Below are 19409 nucleotides of genomic sequence, written 5' to 3' on the forward strand. Positions count from 1 at the left end.
GAAAACCACCCCCCACCCAGGCACTGTATACAGGAACATCACAGTCCATCCAGACATCTGTATAAAGGAGAACCATAGGAGGTAAGTACATGCGGCGCATGGATCCCGGCAATGTAAGTATCGTAACTGATGTTTTCGCTCTCCACGCACCTGCCGCTCTCTCCTCAGTAATGTCCCCAGCAACTATACCTGGCTATATATACTGGGGGCACCAATACCAGGCTTCCTATTTTGGGGGCACCTATACCTGGCTTCCTATACTGGGGGCACCTATGCCAGGCTACCTATACTGGGGGCACCTATACCTGGCTACCTATACTGGGGGCACCTATACCTGGCTACCTATACTGGGGGCACCTATGCCAGGCTACCTATACTGGGAGCACCTATACCTGGCTACCTATACTGGGGGCACCTATGCCAGGCTACCTATACTGGGGGCACCTATACCAGACTACATATACTGGGGGCACCTATACCTAGCTTCCTATACTGGGGGCACCTATGCCAGGCTACCTATACTGGGGGAACCTATACCTGGCTACCTATACTGGGGGCACCTATACCTGGCTACCTATACTGGGGGCACCTATGCCAGGCTACCTATACTGGGAGCACCTATACCTGGATACCTATACTGGGGGCACCTATACCAGACTACATATACTGGGGGCACCTATACCTAGCTTCCTATACTGGGGGCACCTATGCCAGGCTACCTATGCTGGGGGCACCTATACCTGGATACCTATACTGGGGGCACCTATGCCAGGCTACCTATACTGGGGGCACTATACCTGGATACCTATAGTGGGGGCACCTATACCAGACTACATATACTAGTGCACCAATACCTGGCTACCTATACTGGGGGCACCTATACCAGGCTTCCTATACTGGGGACACCTATGCCAGGCTACCTATACTGGGGGCACCTATACCTGGCTACCTATACTGGGGGGCACCTATGCCAGGCTACCTATACTGGGAGCACCTATACCTGGATACCTATACTGGGGGCACCTATACCAGACTGCATATACTGGGGGCATCTATACCTAGCTTCCTATACTGGGGGCACCTATGCCAGGCTACCTATACTGGGGGCATTTATACCTGAATACCTATACTGGGGGCACCTATACCTGGCTACCTATACTGGGGGCACTATACCTGGATACCTATAGTGGGGGCACCTATACCTGGATACCTATACTGGGGGCACTATACCTGGATACCTATAGTGGGGGCACCTATACCAGACTACATATACTGGGGGCACCTATACCTGGATACCTATACTGGGGGCACTATACCTGGATACCTATAGTGGGGGCACCTATACCAGACTACATATACTAGGGGCACCTATACCTAGCTACCTATACTGGGGGCACCTATACTTGACTACCTATGCTGGGGGCACCTATACCTGGATATCTATTCTGTGGCACCTATACCTGGATACCTGTAGTGGAGGAACCTATACCTGGCTCTCTATACTGGGGGCACCTACATCTGGCAACCTATACCGGTGGCACATCTGGTCACCAATCCTCGGGAAGGGATTTGGCTACACATACAAGGGGCGGGGGTAGCTACATCTGGCTATATAGTACTATTAATGTCCAGCCCTGCCATTGACCCGTCATTACCATGTCCGCTTTCCAGTGCATGGACACGCCTGTCTTTTGCCTAACGATCATGGCAGTTTGCGCGGGAGTCATTGGGGGTCTTAAAGATCCGATTCGCCATGATGGTCGTTATTGCAATACTTCGCCTAATCGCGCACTCGCACCCACGTCTCGAGATTGCGCAAACAATTGCTTGTTGTTCAAAGAATCACCGGTGGCCGGAAGAATTGCACACTAGATTGCAACGTGGTTATGAGCCTTTATTCTTTTAAAGGGACTCTGTAACAAAAAAAAGTTACCCTGGGGGGTACTCACCTCGGGTGGGGGAAGCCTCTGGATCCCATCAAGGAATCCCCCGTCCTCCTGTGTCCCACGGCGGTCTTGCTGCAGCCCACAGAACGTACAGCAGACAATTTGTCAGGCTGTGCAATATTTACTTTTTCTGGGTCCAGCGGGGGCGCTGTGGTGGCTCTCCACTTGGAAATAGGCGGAAATAGACGATCTCTGTCGGGTCCGTTGTACTGCGCAGGCGCAGGAGACTTGTGCCTGCACAGTAGAGTGGACCGACAGCGATCGGCTATTTCCACCCATCTCCGAGCGGAGAGCCGATACTGCGCCTGCGCTGGAGCCGGGAAGGTAAATATTTACACCCCCGATGTTCGGAAGGGCACAGCGAGACCTCCGTGGGACCGAGGAGGACGGGGGAAGCCACGATAGGATCTGGAGGCTTCCCCCACCCGAGGTGAGTACCCCACAGGGGAACTTTTTTTTGTTATAGAATTTCTTTAAATTAGCCAATAAATGTTATCATCCTGATTGCTTTTACCGATGGCTAACACGGTACAATATTCTATTGTGGGTAAAGAAACTTTGATGACTAAACGTCATACAAAGTGGGGCTGAAGTAGTGTAGCCCGAGAAACCATAAAGGAATAATTTCCTTTAACACTTACCCATGTCAGAAAAAGGGTGGAGACTGCTGCAGCCATGATTCAGGGTGAGAGGAGGCGGGCACTTATGGGGTGGTCCCACAAGACCACTTAGGAGCCGAGAAGTGGATTGCAGCATCAAATTCATGCTACTAGCATCTTTGAAAATGCAAACTCTCGAAAAATCAGATTCGATTTTTCTGCAATTTTGTTTCCATTGGTTATTCTGGGAGCCTGTGTTGTAGTTGTCCCCCTTGGCAGGTTAGGGAGGAGGGGCTTCAGTCTGCAATTAGTCAAAGGAAATCTTAACCACTTCCGGACTGCAGGGCTGCACAACTCAGCACACAAGTGATTTCCCCCTCCCCCTTTTCTCCCCACCAACAGAGCTTTCTGTTGGTGGGGTCAGATCACCCCCCACCCCCAGATGTTTGTATTTTTTTTTAAATACCGTATATACGCGCATATAAGCCAACCTGCATATAAGCCAACCCCCCCCACTTTTACCTAAAAAAACCAGTAACAAATGATTGACCCCCATATAAGCCGGGGGTAGGAAATGCTGGCCGCCTTATTCCCCTAGTTTGTCGCAGTATAGCTAGTATAGTGCCCAGTATGGCTAGTATAGTGCCCAGTATGGGTAGGTAGTGCCCCAGTATAGCTAGTATAGTGCCCAGTATAGCTAGTAAAGTTCCCAGTATGGGTAGGTAGTGCCCCAGTATAGCTAGTAAAGTGCCCCAGTATAGCTAGTAAAGTGCCCCAGTATAGCTAGTAAAGTGCCCCAGTATAGCTAGTAAAGTTCCCCAGTATTGCTAGTATAGTGCCCCAGTTTTGCTAGTATAGTGCCCCAGTATAGCTAGTATAGTGCCCCAGTATCGCTAGTATAGTGCCCCAGTATCGCTAGTATAGTGCCCCAGTATCGCTAGTATAGTGCCCCAGTATCGCTAGTATAGTGCCCAGTATAGCTAGTATAGTGCCCCAGTATCGCTAGTATAGTGCCCCAGTATCGCTAGGTAGTGCCTCCCCCTCCCCCGCGGCCGCCGCAGCTTTTACCTGAGCCGGCGCCGCTTCTTCTGTTCCCCTCCTGTCCGACTCCGTAATTCACAGCGGCTGCTGTGGTGAGGCAGGAAGCAGTAGAGAGCGCGACTTCCTTTAGCGGCGGTTACTATGGGAACCGCTCTCTCTCTACTGCAGCCGCCGTGAAGAGCGCTGCTGTGAATTACGGAGCCGGACAGGAGGGGAATAGAAGAAGCTGGGCCGGGTAAGGTAAATGCAGCGGTAGCGGCGCTCGCGGGGTGGGGGGGGGGGGAGGAGGGGGGGCTGGCGGGAGGGGGGAGCGCGGACCACCACATAACTCGCATACAAGCCGACCCCCCAACTTTTGACCCACTTTTTGGGGGTCAAAAATTCGGCTTGTATGCGAGTATATACGGTAAATATTTATTTTATTTTTTTAATCGCCCTATTTATTTATTATTTTAATTCCCCTCCCTCCCCCCATTTGCCTATCACAGCAATCAACTGTGATAGGCTTCAGCCTATCACTGGCGGTCGCTCCTGTGTCCCCCAGGGGGACAGCCATGTCACACGGCAGTCCCCAGTACAGCGTTGCTGAAGATTGCAGCGCTATACTAACTAAATAGACGGCGGTTTCACCATCCTACAGTCTCTGAGCGGCGATCGCATCTGCGCGCGCGATCTGCAAAACCCAGCCCCAGGACTTGACGCCAATTGGCATTAGGCGGTCCTGCGGCTGCTGCTGTGATCACGCTCATTGGTGTGACGCGGTCATTTTGTAGTTAATGGAAACCTATTGGAAAAAAAAGGTGCCCTGGGGGGTACTTACAGTGATTTGCAAAAGTATTCGGACCCCTTGAAGTTTTCCACATTTGGTCATATTACTGCCACAAACATGAATCAATTTTATTGGAATTCCACGTGAAAGACCAATACAAAGTGTTGTACACGTGAGAAGTGTAATGAAAATCATACATAATTCCAAACATTAAAAAAAAAAAAAAAAAACTGCAAAGTGGGATGTGTGTAATTATTCAGCCCCCTTTGGTCTGAGTGCAGTCAGTTGCCCATAGACCATGCTTGATGAGTGCTAATGGCTAAATAGAGTTCACCTGTGTGTAATCTAATGTCAGTACAAATACAGCTTCTCTGTGATGGCCTCAGAGGTTGTCTAAGAGAATATTGGGAGCAACAAAACCATGAAGTCAACAATGGAATGGTTTAAAACAAAACATATCCATGTGTTAGAATGGCCCAGTCAAAGTCCAGATCTAAATCCAATCGAGAATCTGTGGCAAGATTTGAAAACTGCTGTTCACAAACGCTGTCCATCTAATCTGACTGAGCTGGAGCTGTTTTGCAAAGAAGAATGGGCAAGGATTTCAGTCTCTAGATGTGCAAAGCTGGTAGAGACATACCCTAAAAGACTGGCAACTGTAATTGCAGCAAAAGGTGGTTCTACAAAGTATTGACTCAGGGGGCTGAATAATTACGCAGACCCCACTTTGCAGTTATTTATTTGTAAAAAATGTTTGGAATCATGTATGATTTTCGCTCCACTTCTCACGGGTACACCACTTTGTATTGGTGGAATTCCAATAAAATTGATTCATGTTTGTGGCAGTACTGTGACAAAATGTGGAAAACTTCAAGGGGGCCGAATACGTTTGCAAACCACTGTACCTCGGGAAGGGGGAACCTCTGCCTCCTACAGAGGCTTCCCGCTCCTCCTCAGCAAAGGGGATGCAGCGCTGGAACCCCGGAAGATCCGCAGACAAGGGCTTGTCAGCGGTAGGCGCAGTATCGGCTTACCGATGGGCTCCGGCACAAATAGCCGCGCCCGCTCTGCTGCGCAGACGGTCCGCACCAGCGGAGCCTATCAGAAAGCCGCTACTGCGCCTGCGTGCACTTCTGATTGTAAATATTTCTGTCAGTGTTGCTGCGGGGGAGCCAGAACTGGATCGGGCTGGCTGAGGAGGGTGAGGAGAGCCCCATTAGGATCCAGAGGCTTCCCCTCCAGAGGTAGGTATCCCCCAGAGGCACTTTTTTTCCCCCTACAGTTTCACCTTAAGTCATACATGTCAAACTCCGTCCCGTGTGCCATATCTGGCCCTCAGAGCCAATAAATTTGGCCCTCAAGTGGTTTCCCCACTTTGCATTATGTTTGGCCCACTCTAGACCACCAGGGTAGCTTTATTGGTGTTGAAGCCCTAGCACCCCAAGGAAGCCATATGGGGGGGTAAAGCACTAAACAATAGGGAACTGTATAGGGGAGGGAGGGGGCCACTAGACACCAGGGAACTGTATAAGGGAGGGAGGATCACTAGACACCAGGGAACTGTATAGGGGTTGGAGGGGGCCATTAGAAACCAGGTAACTTTATAAGTGAGGAAGGTGGCCAGTAGACATAGAGGTTGGCCCGCGACTAGGTCCTATTGTACAGTTTTGGCCTACTTTGTATTTGAGTTCGACACCCCTGCTTTAAGTAAAACCGTCTCACCAGTTTAACCTACCTAGGACTTCTGCTAGTCTGCTGCAGTCCTCCTGGTCTTCAGCCGCTGTACCCCTCTGTAAGCTGCATGCACGGCCCAGGGCCATGCCTCCTTAAAACTGTGTGTAATAATTCTGTATTCTGTGTGGTTGTGTTACAGGAAGGCGGGGTTGATTGAGGAGTCGGTATCTCTCATGACAGTCTTCAGCTCCATCGGTGATCCTGCGGAGCCATGTCTAGCAGGTATGTGCCTGGCCCCATCTCTCCTGCCAGCAGTCAGTCTCTGTCTGAGCTCCGCGAGCCAAAAGAAAAGGTAACTGGTTCCCCACCTGGATTTTAAGCAATAGTAGCTGTATTTATTGTACTATAGTTCACAAAGACACACAAGGTTTCGGCACACAGGCCCTTATTATTATTAAGTATTTATATAGCGCCGACATATTACGCAGCGCTGTACAATGTATGTATATATATATATATATATATATATATCTATCTTGTCACTAACTGTCCCTCAAAGGAGCTCACAATCTAATCCCTACCATTGCCATATGTCTATATTATGTAGTGTAAGTACAGTAGTCTATTGCCAATTTTTAGGGGGGGGCCAATTAATTTATCTGTATGTTTTTGGAATGTGGGAGGAAACCAGAGTGCCCGGAGGAAACCCACACAGACACGGAGAGAACATACAAACTCTTTGCAGATAGTGCCCTGGCTGGGATACGAACCAGGGACCCAGCGCTGCAAGGCGAGAGAGCTAACCACTACGCCACCGTGCTTATCAAGAACACTTGATAAAGGCCTGTTGGCTGGAACGTTGTGTGTCTTTCTGAACTACGGTACAATAAATACAGCTACTATTGCTTAAAATCCAGGTGGAGAACCAGTCACCTTTTCTTCCTGCTGTGCATTACTACACCTTTGGTGGATCCGGATGTGTGCTGGTCAACTCCCTGGTATGAAAATTTATAGCAGTTTGAGCGGAGGGACAGCTTTTTCTACTAGTGAGCTCCGCAAGCCACCAGCTGCTGTCGGGTTCGTACAGCTCCGCTGACGTGCGGAGTGCATTGCGATGTGAGAGCAGCTGAGCAGGCCATGCTCCTTTCGAGCTGCTCTCCGCTGCAGTGTGAGGACCTGTCTAACGTCTCCTGGCAGAGCGCAGCTCCACAGGGCGCAATACTCCCACAGCGGGAGCTCACATTTCTTAAAATATTGAGACAAACAAGGAAAAAACGCTCCTCCTGTGGCATAATAAATGTATTGAATGAAAAGACAAATAACATTTACATCACGCTTTTCTCCTGGGGGACTCAAAGCAGAAAGCACCAGAGCTGCAGCCACTAGCAAGCGCTCTATAGGCAGTAGCAGCACTAGGGTTTCCTACTGAATAGGTGCTGGCTTGCTGAACAGGAAGAGACGAGATTTGAACCCAGGTCTCCTGTGTCAGAGGTGTATGCAGATTGTAATTGGAGTAATCAAAATACACTAGTTCTTGCATTTAATTGGCCTATTTCCAAGCTGGGGCATTTGATTGGTCTATTGCTAAGCTGCATATATTTGCATGCAACTAGTATAAAGTTTGCATGAACTCTTAAAGAGAACCCGAGGTGGGGTTCTGACAATGCTATCTGCACACAGAGGCAGGGTCTGCTTATACTGCCCAGCCTCTGTTGATATCTGATTCCCCCCTTAGTTCCCCCTGCGCTCTGCTGTCCCCCATAAATCACAGCCGCGCTGTCGACACGCAGCGTGCCACAGCGGGCTGTGTTTACCTCTGTAGTGTCACTCTGCGTGCTCCCCCGCCTCCTGCATATCTCCGGTCCCCACCCGCGTCCCTTCCCTACCCACTGATTGGAGGAAAGGGACGTGGGCGGGGACCGGAGCTATGCAGGAGGCGGGGGAGCACGCAGAGTGACACTACAGAGGTAAACACAACCCACTGCGTGTCGACAGTGCGGCTGTGATTTATGGGGGACAGCAGAGCGCAGGGGGAACTTAGGGGGGATTGAGATAGCAACAGAGGCTGGGCAGTATAGGCAGACCCTGCCTCTGTGTGCAGATAGCATTGTCAAAATCCCACCTCGGGTTCTCCTTAAAGGAATTTCGAGCACCTTTCATGGGCATGCCTTTAAGACCCCGACCAGTACTGAAAAGTACTTATAGATGCATACCTTTCTGTAGCTTGTGCTCTCCTCTTTCATTTGATGCCTAAATCGCCATTCTACACCAAATAGTTTTCGTTCGATTTCAATTTAAATATCGCGGCTGCCATCTTGGCTATGTTATAACTTCCGGGTCACCCCTGTCTTCTCTGTTAGAGAAGTGCATCACTGAATGAAGCAGGAAGAGGAAGTGACACGCACGGCCATTGCAAGAGGCTCCTCTAGAAGGTTCATAGCACTTTGTTGGAAGTCACCTGGCTTAAAGGCATGCCCATGAGAGGTGCTCGGAGTCCCTTTAATGTTTAGCATCTCATTTGCCATCACCAGTTGAGTAGAAAGGAAATGGCGAAAATTCCCAATTTATACTCTCATGAAGCCAGCGGATACTCCTGACTTATCCACCACAGACAGAAATGTATGAGTTACAATCAGGGCTGTGGAGTCGGATGATTTTGCACAAAATCCACAGCCCTGGTAAGTATTAGACCATACATGTCAAACTCCGGCCCGGGGGCCAAATCTGGCCCTTAGAGCCATTAAATTTGGCCCTCAAGTGGTTTCCTCACTTTGCATTGTGTGTGGCCCTCTCTAGACCACCAGGGAAAATATATTGGAGGCGAAGCCCTGGAAAACCAGAGAAGCCATATGGGGGAGTTAGGGTGAAAGTACTAAACACTAGGGAACTGTATAGGGGAGGGTGGGGGCCTCTAGACACCAGGGAACTGTATAGTGGTGCGATGGGGGACCACTAGACACCAGGGAACTGTATAGGGGAGGGAGGGGGCCATTAGACACCAGGGCACTGTATAGGGGAGGGTGGGGGTCTAGACACCAGGGAACTGAATAGGGGAGGGAGGGGACCATTAGACATTGAGGTTGGCCCTTCACTAGATCCCAGCGTACAATTACGGCCCACTTTGTATTTGAGTTTGACACCCCTGTATTAGACTAAGGAGTCGGAGTCGAGGAGTCGGAGTCTGAGCCATTTTGGGGACCCGGAGTTGGAGTTGGTGGTTTCATAAACTGAGGAGTCTGAGTCAGAAGATTTTTGTACCGACTCCACAGCCCTGGTTACAATGGGTATGTGGGAAGTACTAGAGCCAGCCTCAGTGTGGGATCCCCGCACTACCGCTGGATGCTGTCATGTCCTTTGCACACAGAGGCCACTTCCATACCTGGACTGATAATAGAGGGAACTTACCTGGAGGCTCCCCGCAGGCCAGGCCTAGACTTACCTGTGTGTGGCCGGCAGCAGGGGGAAGGGAGAGGCTCCAACCACTTAGCTAATAGAAAATAGAGAAATAGTACAGCAAAGTCCTTGTTATCCGGAACTCAGGCAACCGGAAGTCTCAACTAACTGGCATACCTGCATTTGTTCCAGAGCAGGATGCACTATGAATTACTTTTTTCCTATGTCATTTTCAATACTTAGTAGAAATCTGACAGGTTTTAATAAGTATATCTCCTCATGGGGGATTTTAATAAGTATATCTCCTCATGGGGGATTATCTTTTTTTTTTTCTTGATTTTTAAAATGACTAACTGAACTGCAGTTGCCTTGTCCAACTGCCAAAATAGTGTTTAAGCGAGTAGGGAGGCTGGCTGACATCTTAGTACAAATCCTTTCCAGGGAGTGCTTTGCAAAGCAAAAAGGAGATACTGAGAATCCCCCATTAAGAGATGGACTAGTATAAAACCTGTCAGATCTGTCTGAATTTTACAGTCAACTGTAAGTGACAGCAGCACAGGAGAAAAGTAATTTATGGTGCATTTTATGTCCCCGGTGTTCTCCTCTGCTCCCCCCGTGTCCTCCTCAGCTTCCCGTTGTCATCCTCCATTTCCCCGTGTCGTTTCCCCCTGAAGAAATGAAAGCAGCGGCAGCACAGCTCTCCTAATCCATCGGAGCCTGTGGTAATCGGAGAGCTCTCCTCTCCTTCACTGTTCCCCTAGTGCCGGATTCTGCTGATTGCATCATTACACTCGACCAGCACTAGGGGAGCAGTGAGGGAGAGGAGAGGTCTTAGATCACCGCGGGCTCCGATGGAATAGGTGAGAGGCACACTGCTACTGCTTTCATTTCTTTAGGGGGATTGGAGGAGACATGGGGGGCAGAAGTGCAGACATGGAGGACAGGAGGTACAAAGGGAACATAGTAATTGGGGTAGAACATCTACAAGACGCTCCTGGACCATGGGTGCACCAGGTTTAGTATATTTTTTTTCCCTGGTTTTTGCCCTCAAATTCTATAGACCGGAGCATCTTATATAGATAAAAATATGTGATGCACAAACCAATTTGTAATTCAGTGTTAGTAAGTATAACCTTTTTATACACGTTGAAAACTGGTTAAAAAATAGGGGATTGTATCATTAAGCTCAGCTCGTCCATTACCGCTGCGGTGTATTGCTCAGCTCCTGGAGGGTCTTTCTGCCCCAAATTTTCGGAGGGGGTGTAGCTAGCACTTGGCTAGCTACATCACCCCTCCGATCACCGCCGGCTCGCTCTGATCCCCCCCCCCCCCCCGATCGCTGCTGTTTTAGCTTCCCCTCCCCCCCTGCCCCGGGAGCCCGCAGCGGCGCAGCCTCTCCATAGCCTCCAGGGGTCGCTATGGTGGCGATTGGAACTGTGCATGACGTCGATTAAGTCATGTCCGATCGTCGCCATAGCAACACCTGAAGCTATGGCAGCAGTCTAGCCCATCGCGGGATCTCGGACAGGTACACATTGCTGGCGGTGAGCGGGGGATCGGGGAGAGTGTAGCTAGCCTAGTGCTAGCTACACTAAAAAATAGCCTTTTTAAAAAAAAAAAAAAAAAAAAAAGCCACCCGCTGCATAGAAGCCAGGGTGGTTAATGGCCACTTTTACAGGTTTGCTTTAAAGAGGAACTGTAACCCAGGATTGAACTTAATCCCAATCAGAAATTCATCCCATAAGAAATCTTTACCTTTTCTCGAATAGATCATCAGGGGGATCTGTATGGCTGATATTGTGGTGAAACCCCTCCCACAGTGTGATGTCATGGTCCTGACAGTTTGCTGTCTGTGAACCTCATTGCATTGTGGGAAATAGCGGCTGTTTCCAACTGCCAAGCAAGCAGCATCTCCCTCTGTGCATAAAACTCCCAGTAACGAACATTCCGTACAGATGACCTGGCGGAACTAAAGATGTCACGCATAGTGATAAATGTCAGAATGCAAATCAGAGAGAGGAAAGATTTTGTTTTTGACTAAATAATCCATAAATGAATATTGTAAAAAATAAGCAATTGTATTCATTTATGTCTTTTTCACTACAGTTCCTCTTTAAAGTATTAGAGGCAGAGTATCAACACAGAAGTCCAGCAGCTACCTAGAAGGCCGCAGACACCCCCTGCCTCCCCCCCGCGATTACAACATAATAGAATGGAAGCCCACAAAATAATAAGTCTAGACGAGCTGGACGCCGATGTTGACAAGAAACTTGGAAATATTTTATTATAGACACGCTCAATTGAGAGCAAATTACTGACTGTACTCCATCTTTAAATTTACTACTTGGTATTCGGCTTAAAGATTATCGGAAGTTTGAGCTCACGGGGTACCGGCGGCTATTTAACTCCTCATTCCCTCCATGTCGCTTTACTTCTCGGCGTTACTCCATAATGGATGAGACATCACTGCGCTGACAACACTCCGCGTCCACGAGGGCCAAGACCACCACTACCCAGCGAATGCCACACGCTGGCGTAGCTTTTTATCCACAACGCTAAGGCTCTATTCACACCTGCGTTTTCAAAACGCAGGCAATTTTTGCCAATGTTTTGCAGGAGTGATTTTTCCACGATTTCACGTGGAAAAATCGCTGAACAGTGCGGCGATTTTGTCGCGATATCTTTTAGCACTGCTATAGCACTGATACGCAATCGCCGGGAAATCGCCTGAAAATGGTGCAGGCGACACGTTTGCGTTTGGAGTTTTTGCCCGTTTTTGGGCGATTTGCGGCGATTAGCACAAATCGCCCAAGTAAGAACGGGCCCATAGGGTTTCATTACATTAGCGCTTTTAAAAAGCGCAAGTGTTTGAGCGTTTTGCCGAAATCGCGGCAAAACACTCTAGTGTGAATGGGGCCTAAGTGCTATTGGGCTAGATTCAGTAAATTGTGAGAACTCAAATATCACACCTTATCAAAGATATCACACCTTAACAAAGTTAACACGCCTTATCAGAGTAACATAGCAAGCGCTACGAACCCACAGGGGCTCAGGGCAGGACGAGTGCCATTGCCAATTAGCAGGTATGAGGGCTTGTTTCCACTGTTGCGACGCGATTCGCCGGCATTCCGACGCTTGTAAAAACGCATGCGGATGCGTTTCTGCATGCGTTTTTACCCGCGATTTCGCGTGCGATTTCGCATGGCAGGGTGCCATGCGAAATTAACCATGACACTGCCAGGGCAAAATAACATTGGAAAAGGTGCGAAATCGCACGCGAATCGCGGGTAAAAACGCATGTAAAAAACGCATGCGTTTTTACTATTAAATACATTAGCGGCGATTCGCACGGATTCCCGACGCAGGCGAAATCATTGCCTCTTTTGTGCGTTTTTTCTCCGCAACAAAAAACGCACAACGCCACCGCAGGAGTGGAAACAGCCCCATCCACTCACATTACATGTGCGAATCCGGATTCGCGATAGTGGGAACGAGCCCTAAGTTTGTATCGCTCGCTATGCTACTCTGATAAGGCGAGTTATCACGGTCTAGTGAATTAAGCCCATTCTGTGATAACTGTATGCTCTGCTTCTCATGCTAGTTCACTGTGCTGGGATTTTAGTTTAATGTTTAAAGTAAACCTGAACTGAAAATTAAAAAAAAATAAATAAACATACACACGTCATACTTACCTCCCACGTAGTCTACCCATCAATCGCTTTCTCCTCCCCTGCGTCATGTTTTAAAAATGGCCACTACCCCATAACAGCTTCCTGGTCTGCACACTGTTACACTGTAATATTACCCACTTTTGCCTTAGGGAAACATGGACATTACCTTGCTCATCAGTTGTGCTTTCAGTTATAACTGACAGCAACTGATATATACTGAACAGTAACTGATTGATATATTTTAGTTCTGACAAAATTTTGTCAGAACTGGAAGGAATCGTTGTTGTTAGAAGAAATGGTGAGCTTCTGAGAGGAACTGAAGGTGAGATAAGTATGTAATCACCTTAATAATTTAAAGAGGCCCTGTAGTGACATATCGTAGAATGCAGTTAAGTATTCAGGATGCCCACTTTTACAATAATTCCTATATCGATATAATGCTGTATATTATGTAACCCCGCCCTTCCCAGTGTTGTCACAGCTTAGGCTGATTAACTATTCGGAATTCTCATCCCAGAGCATTCTGGGAGACCAGATATTATATCTACTGGCTTCAGAACTCGCATTAAACAGTCATTCCACAGAGATGTACCTGACAGGACTAAAGATGTTGCCTCCTGTGATACATTTCAGAATGTAAATCTTACAATGGGCAAACATTGGCTACATCATTTATAAAATTAATATTGTACTAAAGAATAAGCAATTTTATTCTTTGTTATTTTCACTACAGTTCCTTTTTTTAACAAATCAATTTTTATTGGTTTTCAAACAAAACAAGCACAAACAAGTACATGTACTTAAAGAGAACCAGAGATGAAGCACCGTCTTGTATTTTACCTTATAAAATAGTGGGAACATGACAGTAAACACCTAATCTGCTCTTTGTTTCATTGTTCTCTGTTTAATCTGACTGTTATCACCTCTGATTAGAATCCCGGACTGAGCACTCAGTCTAGCTTTGCTACGGAAAGATTATAGCTGAGTCTGTCTTCTCTGGTGTCTTTTCAAGCCCAAGCCTGCCCCCTTGTGGCTCTGCTATAATGACTCAGCTATAATTATTCCCTGCAAAGCCAGACTGAATGCTCAGTCCGGTATTCTTATCACAGCTGATAACAGACACTTTTAGCAGTGAGGATGAAACAGAGAGCAGGGTAGGTGTTTTCTCCAATGTTCTTACTGATATATATGGTAAAATACACAAGGGTGCTTCGTCTCTGGTTCCCTTTAAAGGAAGTAATACAGCAAAGTTATCACTGATACAGCCGATAAATGATCAGAGAGAATAAATCCTTATGAAATAGTATATTGATTATACAATTGTAAAAATTGTTCTGTAGCTTTACACAATATGTATATGGTCAGCCAAGACAGGGAAGCATCGGGCAAATAACAGAAGATTTTAGTTAGGTATTGTTTGCATCCTTGCAAACTACAGTTACTTATTAACCCTCAGACTCACATACGAGTACTGACAGGATGGGGACTCGACCCTTCAGGCAATAGTCCTGGGCCCAATGCTGTTCAGACGTGTCACTAGTCTGCAGGGTAGCGATGCATCTGTTACTATGGAAGGGAATGGAGGGAGAATGTGTAGCGGGGCAGTGGGTGAAGAATGTGCTTGGGGGTTCACTTAGGCATTGGGGGTCATTGAAATCCTCCAAACTGGATATTTAGGTGGAGGTGGGAGGGCTTACGTACTTGCGCTAGATTCTCACCCGGGATCGGCCGCCTCGGCTGAGTTTAGCCTCCTGTGTGCACGTAGCTTTAGATAATGTGCCTATATGTTTGTATTGGTAGACATCGCAAAAGTGATTCTTGTTTTGAAGTTCTACAACCTTCCTTTCATTTTCCCTGGGCTGTGGTCACATGATTATTCCTACAGGAAGTTGCTGGCTGCATGCTGGGAAAGAATGTCACTATGTGCATGTACTTGATTCCATTCCCAGCATACATCAGTAGTCAGCAGCTTCCTGTAGGCATAATCGTGACCATAGTCCAGGGATAATGAAAGTAAGTTTCAAAACAAAAATGACTTTTGCAGGGATTTATTTTTTATGCTTTAAAGAGGAACTCCAGTGAAAATAATGTAATAAAAAAAGTGCTTCACTTTTACAATAATTATGTATAAATGATTTAGTCAGTGTTTGCCCATTGCAAAATTTTTCCTCTCCCTGATTTACATTCTGACATTTATTACATGGTGACATTTTTACTGCTGGCAGGTGATGTAGCTGCTGCATGCTTTTTTGGCAGTTGGAAACAGCTGTAAGCAGCCATTTCCCACAATGCAGCGAGGTTCACAGACAGGAAACTGCCAGGACCATGGTCCTCAGTTTCCTGTGGGAGGGGTTTCACCACAATATCAGCCATACAGCACCCCCTGATGGTCTGTTTGTGAAAAGGAATAGATTTCTCATGTAAAAGGGGGTATCAGCTACTGATTGGGATTAAGTTCAATTCTTGGTCGGAGTTTCTCTTTAAGAAGTGCAAGGCGTTTATTTTAGAGGCGGTTAATGGGCTGACTTTGCTTTCACTTGCAATGTATATAGCTGATCTGGTAATATTTTTTTTTTTTTTTTTAATTATCAAAAGTGATGTCACTTCAGAACCTAATTAAAACCAAAGCAATCATACTGATCATTGTAATCTATGCAATTATTGTACTGTATGTGTAAAATTCCTTTCTAAAGTTCATTTTGGGCTGGTTCACATGGACGCCCCATGAGTGGAGTGCGTGTGTAGCTAGCGGCATCAGGAGGTGGTACAGCACTGTTCAACATGGAAGGTCTAGTTTAAAGAGAACCCGAGGTGGTTTTTGGGGGGCAGATGGGACACATGCCGCTGTGTCCACACAGCGCTGCTTCCTGCCCCGCCTCCCCGCACGCTATGAGAGACGCACTGTCTCTCAGTGCAGCGTCGTGACCCAGAGGTCACCAAAGTGAAAGTGGGCAATTGCGGCCCACAGGAGCGGTGGGTTTTCGGCTACCTAATCCGCTCAGCCCTTCGGATCAGGTATCCTACTTTTTTTTTTATTTTTTTGAGCCCACTTCGGGCTCTCTTTAAGCAGTCAGTTAACCTGTGTTACCATTATCAGCAAGAGACAACAAGAGTAGCAGCCCTGGCACTTACCATCATAAAGCCTCACTGAGCCAGAGAGCCTAAGCCACTTCTTATGCCCTGAAGAATGCTGCAAGGTGCGATACCTAGAGAGGAATGGAGGAGTGACATAAAGAACTCCCAGAAACTCACCGTCTACCAATCACTGCAGAGAGAGTACACAATGGCTCCATATCTGGAGAGGCTCCACCCCCCCAAAGACAGACAGACCCTGAGCCTGTACCGTCTGAGCGCCTACAGCCGGGAGATAGAGACGGGGCGGCACAGACAGACATGGAAGCCCCGGGAGGAGAGACTGTGCAGGCAGTGTGACATGGGGTCTTGGAGGATGAGGCTTACTTCCTGCTACACTGCAGCAAATACGCATCTATGAGGACTGCCCACTTCCAGAGATTCTCCGCCCACATCCTGGATTTCACCTCCACAGATAAGGATAGAAAACTCTACATCCTACTGAGGGAAGAGAAAACAACCATGCAAATAGCTGCTCGATGCCTGCCACCAACTTAGAGGAACATGATACCCCATGAACTGTACACCCCTTATACTGCCACCTACATTCCCCTTCCCTATGGACTATATATCCCAGCCCACATACTGTCCCATATATCCTCCACACCCTTATGGACTATATATCCGAACCCCCTATATCCTTCCTTTATTACCACAACCACCCCCTCCCATGCTAATGCTAATGTTTTGCTTTATCAATGCTAAATATATTTGGCCTTGCCAATAAAGCTTTTTTGGGATTTGGATTTGGACTGAGCACCACTGGTTGGAAGCATCCAGATCTGCAGTTTGTGCTGATGGTTAACAACCAATTAGTGACTCTATGGCATAAATGTCAAACTCCGACCTTTAGAGCCATCAGATTTGGCCCTCAATTGGTTTCCCCACATTGCATTATGCTTGGCCCACTCTAGACCACCCGGCAAGCTAAACTGGGGGCAAATGTTTACGGGTGTGAGGGGGAACCACTAGACGCCAGCAAACTATTTAGGGGTGGGAGGGGAACTACTAGACACTGGTGAACTGCATAGGGGAGAGGGGGGCCACTAGACACCAGGGAACTATAGGAGGAGTGAAATAATGCTCATTCTGTTTCACTTAAGTGAAGTCGACACACAAGAGGTAAAAAGGCCTCTATTCTTCATCCATTTAATGCAGGTTATAGACGAAGGGAAAAAATATATTAAGTATTTTGCCACAGGATTTACTTTTGTTTAGCACCTCCGGAGTGCCCCTTTATTGTATTTAGTAGTTATGGCACTAAGGCACATGTACAATATCCCGTAATGTTGCCATGGTAATTGGCTCTTTCTGGCCTGCGCTTTCCTGCAGTCATTCGTGTTTACTGTGCAGTGGCGATTGGAATCGTGTGCAACTCTTTATAAATTCCCCCAGGTACCGTCCTGTCCGGTGATGCAAGGAGACCACGGCAACAAGTGATCTGAATAACGTATCCCCCCCCCCCCATATCCCCTGTGTGCACGGCTCATACCATGACCTTGTAATTACCAGTTCACTATGTTCTGTGGGGCAGAGGATTCTGGGAAATGCGGCGTGCAGTCGCTGGCAACACATCCTGGACTGCGGTCACGAAAAAATATATATTCCACTTCTCGTCCTACTGAGCTGAGCGGCGGCATTATCATTAACTGGCCAGTGATTTATTAACTACGGAAAATTAAAACCAGCTTTTCAGCGCGCCACAGATGTAATAGCGGTCTCGCTGTGAGCTTAAAGTGAACCCATGTGCTGCAAAATGTACGCTCGTCGATCACTTACTCACTGATATCTGTACACCTGCTTATTCCTGCAATCCTCTAATCAGCCAATCATGTGTTTCACAGAATCATGCAGATACAGGTCAGGAGCTTCAGCTAATGATAAATCCAGCTTTTCAGCACAGATGTAATAGCATTCTCTCTGTGAGCTTAAAACGAACCTGAACTGAAAATGAAAAGTCAAAATAAACCTACACAGGTCATACTTACCTCCCATGTAGTCTACTCATCAATCTCTTTCTCCTCTCCTGCGTCCTGTTTGTCCCCTGATCAAGGGAATTCTCCGTCCTCCATTTTGAAAATGGCCATTACCCAATAACAGCTTCCTGGTCAGCACACTGTCAAACTGTAATATTATCCTACTAGAGCCATAGAGAATCATGGACATTGCCGTGCTCACCAGTTGTCATTTCAGTTCTGACAAAATTTTGTCAGAACTGGAAGAAATAGTTCTAAAACTAAAACGGTGAGATTCTGAGAGGAACTGACGGCGAGGTAAGTATGTAATATTCATTATTACATACTTACCCCCACACCTGGTCTCGGGCCCACCGTAGCCCTCTCTGCCTGTGTACATCGCCATCTTTTACGCAATCCACATCATCTAAAGCTGAGCGTATCTGGGCCTCTGATAGGAGCTTAGACCATAGTGGGCTCATGCGCTCGCCATTGCGGTATTTCTGCTGCACTCTGATTGGCTGTACTGTTCATGAACTCTCTGTACTGAGCTAACCTGGCGCTGCTTCTGAAGATTTGAGCCCCACACCCAGCAATTCACAACATCCTCGTCCGCGCAGCCCAATCGAGAGCGGTACATCGCACTGCATCGTTTCGTGATTTATCCCAGGCCTCCTCTTGGCCGTACCGATTCAGTGAGGACAAGTTTAAATCTGAGTGTTAGCCCTTCGCACCCATTTTCATCCGGTCTCTTTATTATTGTTATTTTTTTTATTATTTTCTCCTTTTTGTGCTTAATAGTAAAGAATCGCTGTGGCAGTAGCCAGGTCCGCTCTACGGCCTCCGCAGACAAGGCTGTAATTACTCTGTCAGAAGACTTTTTATACGGCTTTTTTTCTAGGAAATAATTATGGGAGTGTGACAAATATATTATACTCATCAAAATTTAATATAAGTTTAACCATGTTTTTTTATGTTGTTTATTCGCTTGAGTTATTGATGTTGCTTTTGGCTCTCCCGAGTGACTTGGATATCCTTCCTTTCAGTTATTATGGAAATAGAAACGGATTTAGGTCTTTTATATTTTTTCTTTCTGTATAAAGCCTGACGCTAAGGGGAAAAAGAGACCGATTTAGTTTTGGGTTTTGGGTCCTTGGATGGAGAATTTCTGTCCTGACGCAAACAGCAATACAAACTTAAAACTGATTCTAACACCCCTCCGCCCAGTG

At 47.2% G+C, this 19409-nt stretch overlaps 1 protein-coding gene across 1 annotated transcript in view; it reads left to right on the forward strand.

Annotated features, from left to right (window-relative positions):
• Positions 1–19409, forward strand: part of ATXN10 (ataxin 10) — a 184679-nt gene that overhangs the window by 29360 nt on the left and 135910 nt on the right. The window contains exon 3 of the mRNA XM_068273079.1: positions 6229–6311. Coding sequence (XP_068129180.1) covers positions 6229–6311 — 83 coding nt within the window. The remainder of the gene's footprint in view (positions 1–6228; positions 6312–19409) is intronic.

The sequence above is a fragment of the Hyperolius riggenbachi genome, chromosome 3 (assembly GCF_040937935.1).
Source record: "Hyperolius riggenbachi isolate aHypRig1 chromosome 3, aHypRig1.pri, whole genome shotgun sequence".
Taxonomy (NCBI): Eukaryota; Metazoa; Chordata; class Amphibia; order Anura; family Hyperoliidae; genus Hyperolius; species Hyperolius riggenbachi.